Source organism: Esox lucius, chromosome 10 (assembly GCF_011004845.1).
Source record: "Esox lucius isolate fEsoLuc1 chromosome 10, fEsoLuc1.pri, whole genome shotgun sequence".
Taxonomy (NCBI): domain Eukaryota; kingdom Metazoa; phylum Chordata; class Actinopteri; order Esociformes; family Esocidae; genus Esox; species Esox lucius.
The window spans coordinates 3,200,628-3,217,913 of record NC_047578.1 but is presented as its reverse complement, the minus strand read 5'-3'; the positions used below and the strand labels follow the sequence as shown (position 1 = coordinate 3,217,913).

Genomic DNA, 17,286 nt, shown 5'->3' with positions numbered 1-17,286 from the left:
CGATTATTTGTAAATTATTTCCGGCATTGCCACTTACCTAATCACCTGGCAGTGTCATCTGAATTATTCCCTGCTCTCGTTAACTGCGCCCTTTCCTCTCGCGCTGGATTCACTTCAATCCGTTGACAAGCTGTCAAACCATACCACACAATACTTCACACAACTTTAAACCTCCAGTAAATAATGTATGTCAAGAAAAGTAATTGTGTATTTCAATGAACACTTTTATAAGACAAAAAAACTGGATGACACGAAAGTGGTATCTGAATAATTTAATATTTTACATTCAGGAACTATGTGACTTGAATCAAAGCAAGGATCACTACAGTACGGTAGTTACCACTTTGGTTATTTTAGGGCAAGGTGTGCAGTTGTGTTCACTGCCAGAACACCTATGGGTCCATCATTTACATGATTAATGTCCGAATTGAAGCCCTGGTGACAGTCCGGAGTGGAGGCTTTAATAATTATTTTGACCCAAGCTTAATGAAAATGGATTGCCTTTCAGGATACACTATCTGCGTTTCAGTTGTCTTGTCTTGGTCCTTGTAGTGCTGTCAGTTGCTCCTCAATGTTTCTCAGCTCGTGCTGCAAGGCTGAGATCTGAACAGATGCATTTTGAGGATGAAAGGAAAAGACATAAATGCAACAGAAACACAAAGCAACTTCTTTTTCAAGCTTAATCAATGACTGCAACACCAATGGCACCATGTGTTTTATATAGTGTGCTACTTTCTACCATTTTTAACCCAGACCCCAGTGCCCAGTATAGTTATTAAGGTGCATATTGGGATAACATGTCACACATTGCTCCAGTTTACATCAACACATTTGTTTGCAAGATGAAAGAGAGTTTGCTCATGTGACAAATGCTTGTTTTGCTGTGGTTTGCCAAAGCCGGAACATGCTAATTTCCCATAGAGAGCACAGTAAACATTTTATTCTCCGGAGATCCGCAGCTTGTAGGGAAAGTTCAGGGTTTCATTCCATCTTCTATACCCCACAATCTGACTTGGGCGGGGCAAGAGGTCAAGGGTGATTTTCAACTAAAACGGTTAACACTAGAAATCTATTGGTACCAAAAGTTCCATGCAGTTGTTTTGTTGGTGACAGAAGAGAGGAATGTGGAAAATGGGAGCATTCCAACATCGGCTCATTCATCAATCTGTGACTGACACACACCTCCCTGCACTGACAACATACCTTCTTTTCAGTCCGTAGCCTCACCCACTCTGGAACCGTTTCGGAGTACTCTGGCACCCGGGTTCGAGACAGCGACTGTTCAAGCTTACAGAGAAGCTTCTCTTTGCGCTGGGAAAGCTGCAGACCACGTTTGTTCAACACCACTTCACCCTGAAACGCCCCAGAAAGATATTTTGCATCATATTACAGAACACCAATACTTTACAGGACAGCCCTGGAAGAGAAAACCCTAGAAAACAGGCAACAGTGAAATGTAAATAGACTATTATCAATGCACCAAATGCTATGGTACCACCGAAAACCAAACGCCCACTGCCACACCAACACAACCAACAGCACAGAGGCGTAACAACTGTGTCTTTGAAAAGGAACCACATGCTGCATACCTGCACCCGGAGGTGTAACTGACAGGAGTGGTCGACCACACCCACAGCACTGCCTTTGGGTGGAGCAGAGGGGGAGAATAGGGAGCAGTCTCCCCCGGCCTCACGGGGGCAGTGGAGGTGCAAGGTAGAGATCCTGGCCAGGGTCTGAATGGCAGGGCCAAAGCGGACGAGAGTCTGGGCTTGGCTGACCGAACAAACAGCCCACACTGGAAACGGCAGAAAGATTCCGCATATCTTAAGACATTTTCATCAGATTTGCCTGCAGCCCACACTGGAATGCATGAAATGAATTGTTTTTATTGATTAATTAGGCTATTTCAGGTTAATGACAATACTATTACTATTTTATTATACAAAAAAAAGGCTGCATGAACACACCCTATAAAACATTTAGCATCTGGCAGATTAAATCCTCTCATCACTAAAACTGACACTTATCATCAAATTAAAAGAATTACCATAATTTTCCCATTAACAAAGATACAATTATAATACAAAAGGATCAGAGAAGGCTAGGCCCCCCCTCAGACAGGCTCTCTGGGTATCTTCCTAGGTTCTGACCCTATTAGGGAGTTTTTCTTAGTTTATTTTCTCATTTTCTCTTGCTCTTTGGGTTTCAGGCTGGTCATCTGTATAAGCACTTTGTGACACCTGTTGATGGAAAAAGTGCTGCATCAAATACATTTGATAAGTGGGACTTACTGTCAGGCCTTTCTTTGGTCACACCACTCTGGGCCCTGAGAGACCTGGCTACCCTCACCACTTCCTGGACCAGAGAGAAGTCTGCTTCCTCCTGGGGGAAGTGCCAGTGTGCCTGACAGGAAGTAAAACAACAATAGGGAGAAGAGAAAGGGCAAAGGGAGAGGATGAGGGAAAGGGAGAGAACAGGGAAAGGGTAAATTGAGAAGGCGAAAGAGAGAGAGAGAGAGAGAGAGAGAGAGAGAGGGGAAAAAAGAAAAGGTGGGTGTGAGGGAAGAAAAAAACAATAAGCTGAAGTAGGGAAGTCCAAAACAGAACGGACAGCACTGCATTCTCCACATGATATCACTGTATTCTCCCTGTGACTTCGCCATGGTGAAACTCTCCTGCGTTCCTGATAATCATCACCGATACCCAGCCAGCAGGACTTCAGTCCATAGCTACTTGGTCCCTAATTTCACAGCGACAGAACAGCCGTGGTTTAGGCCGTACACCGGACACACACTCAGCAGCCAGTTTAAGTACACCCCCAATTGTAGCCAAAAATGGACCCTTCCTCGGTACACGCAACATGGCAGCAGGCTGTGAGGCAGTTACAGTTTGGCTGGACATCAGAATGGCAGAGCTAGAAACCCAAGTGCGACGCGAGTGTTGATGTCAGAAGCGCCATTTCCAGTACTGCCTGCCCACCTGGGGACTTCACGCACGACAGTGTCTCAGGGTTACAGGGAACAGTGCGACAAATGAAACAGTCAGCTGCAGATGTCTCTGGGGAACACAGCCGGTCGACAAGAAAAGGGAAGGAACCATGCATGCCAACAAGCAGGCCACATTCGTAAAAATAACCATCCAGTATAAAAGCTGTGTGCAGAACAGTACCTCGGGAACACACGCAACCACGCACACACACACACACACGTCTTTATGACAACTTATAGAGACCCCCGCTCTGAAGAATTCAGGCTGTTCTGGAGGCAAAGTTGTCCGACTCGTGAAAAGATTCACCTAATAAACTGCCCATTGTAGTGTAGACAACAGGGTGTCTTCATGTGTACTACATACTACACACTCATGTCTCACCAGGTGTGCCGACTGTGGGTAAGACTGCAGACACAGGCTGGTCGTGACCCCATCCTCTCCCTGGCCGCTGAGGGGGCGGAGCCTCTGCCACAGCTCCTCGGTGAGGAATGGCATGAAGGGCGAGAGCAGCGCCAGGGAGACGGTCACACAGTGGAAGAGCACACTGCCAGACACCCGGGCCTCTCCGTGACCGACCCCGCTGTCCGCCGCGTTGACCTGGCCCGACGCCACGCCTCCACCGGCCTGCTGGGTCAGCGCCGGCTTGATACACTCCTACAGGCGGACAGAGAGGCAGGAGAGGGGACAGAGGAAACTGAGACTGAGAGTGACACAACCACATGAAAAAAAAATAAAGGAGAACTATGACCCACTTGAAAGAATCAACGAATAATGGCCCTCCCTTTAACAGAGAGTACACACAGGCAGGATGCATGACTGAGAACGGACTCATCCAACATGGCCTTGCTGTCGAGAGAGAGGCCACCACAGGCAGGCCTGGCTCTACACAGAAGACATTATACTGTCGACAACCAGGCGGAAACAGATGCGCAACCTTACAGGTTCCTACAGATCCCACAGACTGTGAAAATAAACAATGGTTAACTCCAACGTCCTCAAAGTGAAATACAGGTGCTGGTCATAAAATTAGAATATCATCAAAAAGTTGATTTATTTCAGTAATTCCATTCAAAAAGTGAAACTTGTATAATGTATACATTCATTCCACACAGACTGATATATTTCAAGTGTTTATTTCTTTTAATTGTGATGATTATAACTGACAACTAATGAAAACCCCAAATTCAGTATCTCAGAAAATTTGAATATTGTGAGGTTCAATATTGAAGACACCTGGTGCCACACTCGAATCAGCTAATTAACCCAAAACACCTGCAAAGGCCTTTAAATGGTCTCTCAGTCTAGTTCTGTAGGCAACACAATCATGGGGAAGACTGCTGACTTGACAGCTGTCCAAAAGACAACCATTGACATCTTGCACAAGGAGGGCAAGACACAAAAGGTCATAGCTGAAGAGGCTGGCTGTTCACAGAGATGTGTCCAAGCACATTAATTGAGAGGCGAAGGGAAGGAAAAGATGTGGTAGTAAAAAGTGTACAAGCAATAGAGATAACCGCACACTGGAGAGGATTGTGAAACAAAACCCATTCAAAAATGTGGGGGAGATTCACAAAGAGTGGACTGCAGCTGGAGTCAGTGCTTCAAGAACCACCACGCACAGATGTATGCAAGACATGGGTTTCAGCTGTCGCATTCCTTGTGTCAAGCCACTCTTGAACAAGACACAGCGTCAGAAGCGTCTCGCCTGGGATAAAGACAAAAAGGACTGGACTGCTGCTGAGTTATGTTCTCTGATAAAAGTACATTTTGCATTTCCTTTGGAAATCAAGGTCCCAGAGTCTGGAGGAAGAGAGGAGAGGCACAGAATCCACGTTGCTTGAAGTCCAGTGTAAAGTTTCCACAGTCAGTGATGGTTTGGGGTGCCATGTCATCTGGTGGTGTTGGTCCACTGTGTTTTCTGAGGTCAAAGGTCAACGCAGCCGTCTACCAGGAAGTTTTAGAGCACTTCATGCTTCCTGCTGCTGACCAACTTTATGGAGATGCAGATTTCATTTTCCAACAGGACTTGGCACCTGCACACAGTGCCAAAGCAACCAGTACCTGGTTTAAGGACCATGGTATCCCTGTTCTTAACTGCCCAGCAAACTCGCCTGACCTTAACCCTATAGAAAATCTATGGGGTATTGTGAAGAGGAAGATGAGATATGCCAGACCCAACAATGCAGAAGAGCTGAAGGCCACTATCAGAGCAACCTGGGCTCTCATAACACCTGAGCAGTGTCACAGACTGATCGACTCCATGCCACGCCTCACTGCTGCAGTAATTCAGGCAAAATGAGCCCCAACTAAGTATTGAGTGCTGTACATGCTCTTACTTTTAATGTTCATACTTTTCAGTTGGCCAACATTTCTAAAAACCCTTTTTTTGTATTGGTCTTAAGTAATATTGTAATTTTCAGAGACACTGAATTTGGGATTTTCATTAGTTGTCAGTTATAATCATCACAATTAAAATAAATAAACATTTCAAATATATCAGTCTGTGTGTAATGAATGAATATAATATACAAGTTTCACTTTTTGAATGGAATTACTGAAATAAATCAACTTTTTGATGATATTCTAATTTTATGACCGGCACCTGTACTTCATTGTGTCCTAATGAAACCGTGGCCAGGACGGGGTTTCCTCACCAGGTAGATGTCACAGAGGCTGTGGAGCCAGAAGGAGTGGAGGGCAGCCGTGACGGAGTGGAGCTCATAGCGGTCAAAGCCCTGCTCACACTGGAGAACCGTGCTGTACAGCCTAGAACACACCCACCGGTCTATACCGCTCAGAGGAGCAGTCTGGAAGGACAGAGAGAAGCAGAGAGAGATGAGGGAGAGGCAGAGAGATGAGAGAAAGGCAGAGAAAGAGAGAGGCAGACAGAAAGAAAGAAAGAGAGACAGACAAAGAGAGACAGAGAGTTAGTGGAGAAGAGAGTTCATTTTCTTTGTGGACAATATTTATAAGATAAATGTCCAGCTACAGCAGCATTTGGGATTGTCAGCATTCTAGAGGGCGAGAGCATTCTATGCCAACAGATCAGTGGTTATTATGGTCTGGCTCCTGATGTTTTACACAAAGGATTATCTGTGAATTTTGGTTATGCCATTGACGTGACATCCCTGATTCAGAACCACCCTGCAGGCATGTGTGTTAGCCGGCGGTTTGTTAATCCATTGCACCACCCGCCGACACTCAGGATATATGACCCATTACCTGTTCCAATGGCTGTAGCTCCGCCCCCCTGTCCTTCAGCACACCCATGGTGGTATATGACCAATTACCTGTTCCAATGGCAGTAGCTCCGCCCCCCTGTCCTTCAGCACACCCATGGTGGTATATGACCAATTACCTGTTCCAATGGCAGTAGCTCCGCCCCCCTGTCCTTCAGCACACCCAGGGTGAACCGAACCGTCTGCCACATCTTGTTACAGAAGTGTCTGCAGCTCAGGACCTGGGACACAGACAGGCTGATGTCCTCACCTGGGGGGGAGACAGACAGGCAGACAGACAGACAGGGAGACACATTAGCAAGGGAGATATTGATATTGTAGAGTTATGAATGCGATTATTGTGGAGCTGGCGCAGAACTTCCAAACTAGATGGGCTACTGCCAAGAGTAAAATAACAGAATAAAGACTGATCTGGTGTTTGCCCTTTTTCTTTCTCCAGACGAAATGCCTGAGGAGAAAACCACTCACCCTGGGCCTTGTATGAGCAGAGGGCAAAGCGGAGCGCATCGGTTCCACACTCTGGAATCCCCTTAGGGAAGTCCTTACTCTGCCCAAGCAAATGGAGGGGAAAAGAGAGAGAAAGAGGGATAGAAAGAGAGGGGAGTCAGGGAGAGTTCACAGAGGATGTAATGAACCCATCCAATCAGACAGAACAGAAACTCTACAAATAACTAACGGGACAAGGAAGGGAGACAAGGCGTTGAGGGAGGGAGTCGAGGGAAGGAGTCAAGGGAAGGAGTCAAGGGAAGGAGACAGCGGAAGAAGGAAGGAGACGAGGAAAGGAGTCAGGGGAGGGAGAGGAGGGACGGAGAAGAGGAAACGAGGAGGGAGTCGAGGGATGGTGCTGGGCAAGTGACTGACCTGTGCTTCCATGGCAACCACGCTCTCACGAGGGTCAAGATTACCCTCTTTCACTTTTTCTTGGAGCCTCTGAGAAGACAAAAGAAAAAGAGCAAAGGGGAGAGAGGGAAAAAGTGAAAGAGAGATGTAGTAGTGGGTGGGTGGAAGATGGAGAACGAAAAAGAGACAGGCATGTAAAAGTGTATGGCTAAGAAAGAGACAGAATGAGAGAGCAGCTCCACTGATTGTCCACAGCAGATCGCCACCTATCACTGCAGAGTTTACTGAGGCATGAATATAATCCTCAACCTTGTTTTTACAGCCCAGAACAACAACATCAATTCTGAGGCAGCGCCGTCATTCCAGCACCCTCAGGATTTATCAGCCAGCTTATCTTCCCTAGGATAAACTGTGTTCCTACTCATAAAAATGGATGGATCTCCTGTGTGTGTGTGCGTGTGTGTGTGTGTGTGTGTGTGTGTGTGTGCGTCCGTCCGTGTGTGTGTGTCCGTGTGTGTGTGTGCGCGTGTGTGTGTGTGTGTGTGCGTCTTTCCGTGTGTGTGTGTGTGTGTGTGTGTGTGTGTGTGCGTGCGTCCGTCCGTGTGTGTGTGTGCGTGCGTCCGTCCGTGTGTGTGTGTGTGTGCGTCTGTCCGTGTGTGTGTGTGTGTGCGTCCGTCCGTGTGTGTCCGTGTGTGTGTGTGTGTGTCCGTGTGTGTGTGTGTGCGTCTGTCCGTGTGTGTGTGTGTGTGTGCGCGTCTGTCCGTGTGTGTGTGTGTGCGTCTGTCCGTGTGTGTGTGTGTGTGCGTGCGTCCGTGTGTGTGTGTGTGCGTGTGTGTGCGTGTGTGTGCGTGTGTGTGTGTGTGTGCGTACCTCTAGAGAGATGCCAGAGATGACATCTAAAGGGTCGATGACATTTCCCAGAGATTTACTCATCTTCCTGCCATGCTTATCCCTCACCAGAGAATGGAGGAGCACCTGAGGTAAATGGGGAGGGAGGGAGGGAGAGGAGGGGGGAGGAAAGGAGAAATGTATTGAGTGCTTTAGCCTTGGTTAGCAGATACTGGTGCTGTTAATATCAGACACTTTAATAGCAAACGTGGTTAATGTTAATATCAAAAGCTGTGATACTTAATATAATACACTGTAGTTATACACTGTTATCGTTAATATCAGGAATGTTATCGTAAACACTGGACAGTGTTATCATAAACATCTGAGTGTTAACATCAGACAGTGTTAGCGTTAACGTCGGACAGTGTTAGCGGTAACATCGGACAGTGTTAGCGTTTACGTCGGACAGTGTTAGCGTTTACGTCGGACAGTGTTAGCGTTAACGTCGGACAGTGTTAGCGTTAACGTCGGACAGTGTTAGCGTTTACGTCGGACAGTGTTAGCGTTTACGTCGGACAGTGTTAGCGTTAACGCCGGACAGTGTTAGCGTTAACGTCGGACAGTGTTAGCGTTTACGTCGGACAGTGTTAGCGTTAACGTCGGACAGTGTTAGCGTTAACGTCGGACACTGCAGTTGTAAATATCAGACACTTATCAACTGGCAACCATCAGCTACCTGCTTGAAGGGCAGCTGTCCAGTCAACTCTGTTCCCAGCATTACCATCCTGGCTACCCAGAAGAAAATGAGATCACTTCCTGTCTCCAGTATGGTGTTTGGGTAGAACTGCCTCAGGTCACTCGTCTAAAGGGGAGATATTTGTCATGGACAGAACAGTACAAGACGGAGAGCGTTTCACAGGATGTACCAGTGATGTCCCGTCAGTCATAGGCAACACAATGTTTACCTCCACAGGGAGTGACAGATATGGGGGGAACAGGAGGCCGGTACCTGTTGTGGCCAGCCCAACATGGCGAAAGGGAAGAGCCCAGAGGAAAACCAGGTGTCCAAAACGTCAGGGTCTGACCAGTGGCATGTGGGGGGGGTGGTAAAGGGAGAACAAATGTCAATATACATTGGGTTAAGCCCCATGTGAGTATCTTCTGGAAGCTACATGGCGCCCAGGGGGCCTTTGGTGTCAGTAGTTGTTCAATGGCTTTAAATGCTGCAGAAGAGATCTTAAGGCAGAGTGGAAGGCATGTTAAGGGACCCCACCCTGAGTCAGAGTAACGGAGTCAGGTGTCACTTCGTACTTCACAGCGGCACGTTCCCTGGCCTCCGCCTGGCTCCGCCCCCAGACCCAAAGTTCCTGCAGGAATGAAAAGGAAGGCCAGTCAGCGTGTTTCATAACACACCACTGTTAGCCTCCAAATGCATCGGCTGAAATGTGTGACAGCGCTTGTGAGAACGTGAAATCTGTCTTGAAAAACCGCAGCGTCACTGATCACTCATTACGGTAATGGCCGAGTGTTGTGGAGTTCTCGTGGGTATGTTAACAAACCCCTGATGTACGAAAGCAGAACAGCTTTGAAGCATAGCTTCACTGCTACAGCCAGATTGACTGATTATGACTGACTAAGCCCCACCTCCTCTGTGTTTGCTGAACCAGGAAGAGACACTCGATAGGCCGGAATCTGGTGACCCCACCAAAGCTGCCTGGAAATGCACCAGTCACTGATGAGGACAACACAAACAGACAGGCCGTTGTTAAAATAACATAAGTCATAACAAAGACTCTTTCATGACAGGAGAGGTCAGAGGTTCAAGGCAGTGACGGCAGGGCGTGGTGTTGCTTAGCACTGGCGTCAGTCAAGCAGTAGTGAGATCAGGAACACACAGGTCTTTGAATCTCTGACACGTCCCACCATTGTTCCCAGATCAACAAACAGGGTCTACTGCATCATACGTGGAACGTTCCAGATGCAATGTTTCATTCTTCCTAACTGTGGTAATCTTCCAGACAATTTGTTTTCCAAACCTGTGCATTGTGCCACCGCACTGACCTGATATTAGAGAGCCAGCTCTTCCAGGTTTTGGTATAAAAGTGTGGGATTATTTCTAACTGTCCCTCATCCACTGCCTGAGAGAGTAAGAAGGGACAGATAAAGACAGGGAGAAGAGAGAGAAAGGGGAAGACAGGGAGAGTCAGTGTCATGCATTACATCCACTTCATTGACTCAAATGAGCCAGACAAGCCCTCTGACCTACAGTACATGGGCCATGGTTAAAGACAGGCCTTCTTACCAACAGTACATGGGCCCAGGTTAAAGACAGGCCTTCTTACAAACAGTACATGGGCCCTGGTTAAAGACAGGCCTTCTGACCTACAGTACATGGGCCCTGGTTAAAGACAGGCCCTCTGACCTACAGTACATGGGCCCTGGTTAAAGACAGGCCTTCTGACCTACAGTACATGGGCCCTGGTTAAAGACAAGCCCTCTGACCTACAGTACATGGGCCCTGGTTAAAGACAGGCCTTCTGACCTACAGTACATGGGCCCTGGTTAAAGACAGGCCTTCTGACCTACAGTACATGGGCCCTGGTTAAAGACAGGCCTTCTGACCTACAGGACATGGGCCCTGGTAACAAAATGAACACACTATGGTGGGAATGGGGAACTAAATGCAAAGACTACAAGAGAAACAGAAGTTCATTACCTGTATGGCTCTCTGGGCCATCTCTTCACAATGCATAAACCACTGCTTCTTCAACAAAGGCTCAATAACATCTCCAGAGCGGCTGAAAGACAGGAAGAACACGTTAGGTTGGAGAAGTGGGCCAGGAAACAAAATTCAGACATGTTCTCTTTTCTAAGCGAGAGGGGACAGTTGTTTCTAACTTACGGTCATGTTTATTTTACTGTCCGTTATAATTAAAGAGTATCAAAAAGTATCATGCTTTTGACTTATCCCAGAATGTGGGTTTAATACACTGTTAATGGCAAGAGAGACAGACAGGATAACAAACAGCAGTGAAAGAGACAGACAGTATAAAAAAAACAGACAGGATGAGAGACAGACAGTATGAGAGACAGTCAGTATGAGAGAGGCAGCGGATGTATTTGGTTGAATGTGTCGCCCTCTACCTGCAGAGGGGTAAAGACATGGCATGATCCTCCTTCCCTCTGAAGAGCTTCTTCTCTCGAAGTGCATCGATCACATGTTCTCTGGCGTCAAAGCGCCTCACTCCCTGAGGAGAGGGTGGTAGAGAAAGATGAGCTCCCTCTGAGAAAGTTACCTCAGTTATGAGAGGCTTGACTGTCCATCCAGAGACAGACAACATTTTTAGGCTGACGTTGTCTACTGTACCTCCAGCCATTGGCCACAGAGTGGGGTCATGGCGCCATCTCCTCCAATCACAGTAAGGCAAGGAAGACCGTGTCTCTGGGAAAGCAGGAAGTCAGTGTGGTCGTGAGCTGGAGTGACCTTTACAGCCCCTTATAAGGAGGGAATGAGAAAAGGAGGGACATTAAATGAGATGAGGCAAGAGAGAGAATATGGAAAACAAGTAAATAAGAGATGAATTTTTTAGATGAATTATTAGGGTGTTTGATTATGACCACACTAACACAGCCCCAAACATGACTCGCTGCTGTTCGACCATCCCTGTTGATTTCAGAATTACAGTTAAAGTACCTGTACCCAGCTCCACGTCCACCGTCGCATCTGTGATGATGGGTATGAGTCGGTCGGTGAAGGGGTGTCGGCAGTGTTTACCATGAACTGCCTGGAAGACCCAATGAAATAAAATAAAAAGGCGACCGAATGCGAGTAAAACAAGTCCAAGCCAGAAGAGAACCCCCAGCGTCTACCAGTAGGTCAAACCCATACTGCATCAAAACAAGGGTTCAACAATCACACAGCTCAAGACCTAAAGCCGGATATGTGGATCCCTGGGCAGCCAGGTCTACTGGCCTGATAACGCGGGTCCTCTGGATGTACAGCGATGGCCACATCTCCCAGCATGGTCTCGGGACGAGTGGTGGACACTGTCACCTCCCCATCTGACACGGCGTGGAGCAGGTTTCAAGTTTTATTTGTGCAACAACAACAGACCTTAGAGCAATTAAAGTAGATGTGAAATGGTACTAATCATATCCACTCACCCTGACCGTCTAAAGGATAAGCAAAGGTAAACATGGTCCCAAACTCCACCTTCTTTTGGTAACCAGGAACTGACAGCAGTGTCTTTCCTGATAGCTGCTTAGAGTCAACCTGCAAACAACATCAAAAGATCTTTCAAAATAAAAGCCAGGGGGAAAAAGTATTGTGCAGACCGACCTCTGTGTCAGAGACGGCAGACCGACCTCTGTGTCAGAGACGGCAGACCGACCTCTGTGTCAGAGACGGCAGACCGACCTCTGTGTCAGAGACGGCAGACCGACCTCTGTGTCAGAGACGGCAGACCGACCTCTGTGTCAGAGACGGCAGACCGACCTCTGTGTCAGAGACGGCAGACCGACCTCTGTGTCAGAGACGGCAGACTGACCTCTGTGTCAGAGACGGCAGACTGACCTCTATTTCAGAGACTGCAGACTCCAGAGCACAGCTCCAATTCACAAGCCTCTCCGAGCGATAGATCAGACCAGAATCACACATCCTGACAAAGGCCTCCGTCACAGCACTGCTGAAACCCTAGAAATACACAGGGTTTCAACAGACACAGACACCAAACAAACAGACACAGACACCAAACAGACACAGACAGACACCCTCAAACAGACACAGACAGACACCCTCAAACAGACACAGACAGACACACTCAAACAGACACAGACACACTCAAACAGACACAGACACCAAACAGACACAGACACCAAACAGACACAGACACCAAACAGACACAGACACCAAACAGACACAGACACCAAACAGGAGTGACAAAGGAAGAAATCAGTGAGCCTGTGATGAAATCATCAAACCATGTTACTAGTATTACAATAATAAGTAGTCAATTATTATAATGAAGCTGTTGTGGTGCTAAAATGCTGCTATAATGCTGTATATAACATAGCAATACTGTTCTCTATAATACAGTAATAAATCTGTATATGATATGCAGTAGTTGTGTGATCATAGTTGTGTGATCATACTAGGTATAATAACATTGTAATAGCTGTGTAATAACACTGTATATGATAATGTTGTAATAGGAGTGTAATAACACTGTATATGATAACAGTTATAGGTGTAATAGCACTGTATTACCAGATCCATGGTGAAACAGGCTCTGCTCCAGTCCAGAGACGCACCAAGTTTCCTCAGCTGATGGTAGATCTCATCTCCTTTACTTGAGACACAAAAATTGGATCGTATTAACTCTCAGGTAGACATGCAGTATATCTACTGAATGTGATTAAACTCACTACAGGGGAAAGCACTGGCTCACAGAAAAGAGGGAGGATTAAGGTAAGAGATTCAATTCACCCATGTGTCAGTTAAACAGCCACGGTTCAATTGAAATGTGACCTCCTCTTTTAACTCAACCACTTCAAATTGGAGGTGAGGTGATGCTAATCAGGAGGTGACATAATCAGGAAAATCAGGGTCAGACTAACAGATGTATTCTTGTTCTGCAAGCTGGATTTGACCTAGCATACATTCAGTTAATAGTCAGAAGCTCTGGCCACATGTCAGCAGTAGAACAGAGGAAAAAAATAAGGAAAAGGATGAAGAGACAGAGAGAGCCCATACTTACCTCTTCTTCCACTTCCACACTTCCTGTAGAAACTCCTCCCTGCTGAGATCTTTTCTTCTCTTCCCGTGTTCCCGGAACAACATCCTCTCCACCACCGTCTGAGGAACAGACCAGGCGGATGAACACAGGATAACTGATCCCAAAGTTCACCCCATGGACTGAAGAAGTTCAAAGGAAACAGCATTCACAGGATCATCCGTCTGAAACTAACATCCATCTGAAACGATCATCCATCTGAAATGATCATCCGTTGGAAAAATCCCACCTGGTAAACCAATCTTAGGTTTAAAAATAAAAAATAAAGGTGCAGAAAGATTCTGTTCTAAATGTCCTGGTTGAGCGGGCAGTGTGGTAACAACCAGGTAAGCACCAGTGTGGTAACAACCAGGTAAGCACCAGATGTGCTGGAAGACTCACATTAGAAAAATAGGATATAATTAAAAATAAAAGGCTAAAAAAAGACAAACATGAGTGACAACTGATTACAGCCCATTGAAACAGACATAGAAGTGACTTCTCCTCCCAAAAACCTGACCTCATTTTGATTGGGATTTGTAAGTGTCTAAGATGATGTAAGATCACTTTTTCAGAACAGCATGTTTGAAGAAGACCAGCATGGCCTTTTGAATCGGGGGTCAGGTGACAGTTGTAGAGACATCCTTTAGAGCTGTAAAGAACATGCAAGGAGAATGGACAGCCAGGTGAGGAACAGAGAACATGGAAAGCCAGGTGAGGAACAGAGAACATGGAAAGCCAGGTGAGGAACAGAGCACGTGGACAGCCAGGTGAGGAACAGAGCACGTGGACAGCAAGGTGAGGAACAGAGAACATGGACAGCCAGGTGAGGAACAGAGAACATGGACAGCCAGGTGAGGAACAGAGAACATGGACAGCCAGGTGAGGAACAGAGAACATGGACAGCCAGGTGAGGAACAGAGAACATGGACAGCCAGGTGAGGTGGTGAGACACTGTACCTGTGTGGCAATACCAGCATGATCACAGCCTGGTACCCAGAGCACTTTGTAACCCTGCATCCTCCTCCTGGTAGAACAACACATTCCATCAGATCTCATAAACCAAGTCAAACACATTTGCCATTAAATTAGATCTCTTAAACCAAGTCAACCACATCAGCTCTTCAATCCGATCTCTTAAACCAAGTGAAACACATAAGAACTCACTCAGCATAATGTTTCAGCTTTGACACCACTCTGAGTTATTCCATCTTTGTTGATGAGAAATACATACCGGCGAGCCAACGCATCCTCTATGGCCACTGTGAGAGCATGACCAAGGTGAAGCGTGCCAGTCACATTAGGTGGAGGGATACACATGGAGAAAGACCGATTCACAGCTCCCGGTAGATTGTCCTAAACGTTTGGTTGGGAACATACAGGCACTGCGATGAATACACAGACTGAATAACGTGAGAATGAATAAGCTGCTGCTACACTGTGTCGTGACGTTGTTTGTAAGGTCATTCAGTGTGTCCTCGCGTGTCGGACTCTCTTACGTGGTTCTCCGGGGTGAAGAACCCTTGTTTCTCCCACCACTGGTACCAGCTGGCCTCCACATACTCTGGGCTGTAGGAGGAAGGAAAGGGCAGCGTGGTGTCTGCCAACATGACTGCTGTGAATATGTCTGTTATTTTAGCAGACGCTTTTATCCATGTTAACTAACAGTGGTGGGTGCTTACATTTTCACTATGAATAACTGAATAACAGAATAATAATAATAATCTACCCGACATGGAAATGGCAATGAGGCAAGCCAATGACATTCAGGCTAATTCTAACAGACAAACCCAACCATTCCCAGTAGGCTGTAGGAAATATATCACCTTTCTTCTTGCCTGGAGGAGTTGAGGCACTGTATGCTATTCTCTCCTTATCACTCCATTTCATTCCTTGATCTTCAGGACCCTTAAAAGGAAATCGATGTATTATGAAATCAACTTGCATGAGTGTCAAAATGTGAAAATGTCAAGGACTAATTAGGCTAGTGTGTAGTCGAGATGTGTAGTCGAAATGTGTATTCCAGATGTGTAGTCCAGATGGTGGAGTAAGTTACTGTAGTCGTGTCAGATTAATTTGTCTACATTTTTTGGGAGTACAGCGGATATAAGAAGTATTCACCTTCCTCTGATTTTCATTTCACATTTTTGTGCACCACAAAATGGGATTAAAATGTATTCAATGAAGAGGCTTTCAAAAAGCTCTCGTCTTTTAGTGGAATTGGAGCATCCAACTCCAGACTCCTGTACTATCATACTGTTAGTAAATCAGTCACCTAACATTTCTAAACTGAACCAATACCAATGCAATTTTGTAAGCTAACCAAACGGGCAAAAAGTGTGGTGAATATGTTTATATCTGCTGTATGTACTTTATAGGAATCCATGTCCCCATACATTGTGTTGACTGCCAAGTATGGCCTCTTCCTTCTCTTTCCTTCGCCTCTCTTTCTCAGCCCGAGTCCGAAGAGTGGGAGCTGATTGAGAAGAGGGTTTTGACGAAGTGTAAGAACAGGTCCATGTTTCCCACACCCTCTGTACCCCTCTTTCTGCTACCCGTACAGGGAGACCACAAGCTGTCCTCCACATCTCCTGCAAATCAAATCACAGGCTGTAATTTGAACGAGTACCGCAAAACTAAAGACAGGATTCACAGGAAGGTGTTTTCATTTTGAGTTGTTAAAGACGCACTCCAGGATTTTAGGTCACAGGTTATAAGAGTGGCCCTGTCGTGCCAAAATGGGTCTCGGAACAGGTATGATTGTCATGTATGCGACGGTATGTGCCCCATGTCATCAAAAGCTTTCAAAAGTATAATTTCTTGGTTAACTGAGATATGATAGTTGTTCTAGTAATACGTTATGCACATGTAAACAACATATTACATATCTGGCCAAAAAAATTATCACTTGTTATTCGCCAAATTCTGCATCTTTGGTAGAACACTGATTTGCACAAGTCACTGATGAGTGAAAATGTTTAAACAATGTTAAATCTATTCGATTCATCCATTTCAGGTATGATTCGATTTGGTCCCAGATTGCCAGTTATTTGGTTTCTTTTTGGTTTGATGCCTGGAGAAGTGTATGCATGAGAGTTGAGTGACGCATTAAATGAAGAATTCAGACGTGAGTGTAAATACCATATATATATACATCTCCGGAAAAAATTAAGAGACCACTGCACCTTTTTCTTTCCTTTCCAAAGACTTGAAAAGGACAGTTTTGAGTGAGGAACAGAAGTGTTCACTTTGCTGTGGTCTCTTAATTTTAACCCTTGTTCCTCACTCAAAACCTTCCATTTCACGAGCTGTACATATATGTTTTTTTCAGCGACCCTTCATAGACTTCTCTCACTTTGTCACACATTCAGAAACGGGATACTCATAAACTGCGATAACATTTTGCCAGTAGTAAAGAACACGAAGGTACTCTACCTTCTCTATGATGCGGTCATGGGCGCAGACATCTTTTGCTAACTGCGACCTTTCAACTTCGACCGAACAATGCACTTGTGTTTCACTTATAACTGCAAGTGTTATGACACCTGAATACAAACTATATTATGAGTATAACGTTGATGAAATATTTGTAAAAAAATAAATACATGTTTGTTTGAA

The 17,286-nt window shown here is 45.9% G+C and overlaps 1 protein-coding gene across 1 annotated transcript; it reads right to left on the bottom strand.

Moving 5' to 3' along the window:
- Positions 1-263: 263 nt before the first annotated feature.
- vars2 (valyl-tRNA synthetase 2, mitochondrial) lies at positions 264-17,200 on the bottom strand. Its single transcript, XM_010873090.3, has 30 exons — positions 17,104-17,200; positions 16,065-16,259; positions 15,495-15,576; positions 15,168-15,268; positions 14,903-15,024; positions 14,629-14,695; positions 13,654-13,751; positions 13,164-13,245; positions 12,471-12,590; positions 12,062-12,170; positions 11,871-11,959; positions 11,592-11,682; positions 11,265-11,392; positions 11,042-11,145; positions 10,614-10,695; positions 9,959-10,035; positions 9,542-9,629; positions 9,171-9,264; positions 8,907-8,977; positions 8,634-8,759; positions 7,937-8,041; positions 7,088-7,156; positions 6,695-6,773; positions 6,346-6,476; positions 5,642-5,794; positions 3,369-3,641; positions 2,292-2,403; positions 1,590-1,795; positions 1,204-1,353; positions 264-603 (listed from the first exon to the last, which is right to left on the bottom strand). Exons 2-30 carry the CDS (start codon positions 16,254-16,256, stop codon positions 526-528), a joined length of 3,279 nt encoding a protein of 1,092 aa, XP_010871392.2. The 5' UTR covers positions 16,257-16,259; positions 17,104-17,200; the 3' UTR covers positions 264-525.
- Positions 17,201-17,286: the final 86 nt, after the last annotated feature.

Excerpts from the sequence above, each read along its gene's own strand:
- vars2 (XM_010873090.3), bottom strand. The coding sequence starts at position 16,256 with ATGTGGAGGACAGCTTGTGGTCTCCCTGTACGGGTAGCAGAAAGAGGG. Across the intron at positions 9,630-9,958 it reads AGCTGGCTCTCTAATATCAG|TGACTGGTGCATTTCCAGGC; the intron begins GTCAGTGCGGTG and ends TGTCCTCATCAG. Across the intron at positions 1,354-1,589 it reads AGTTACACCTCCGGGTGCAG|GGTGAAGTGGTGTTGAACAA; the intron begins GTATGCAGCATG and ends GGGGCGTTTCAG.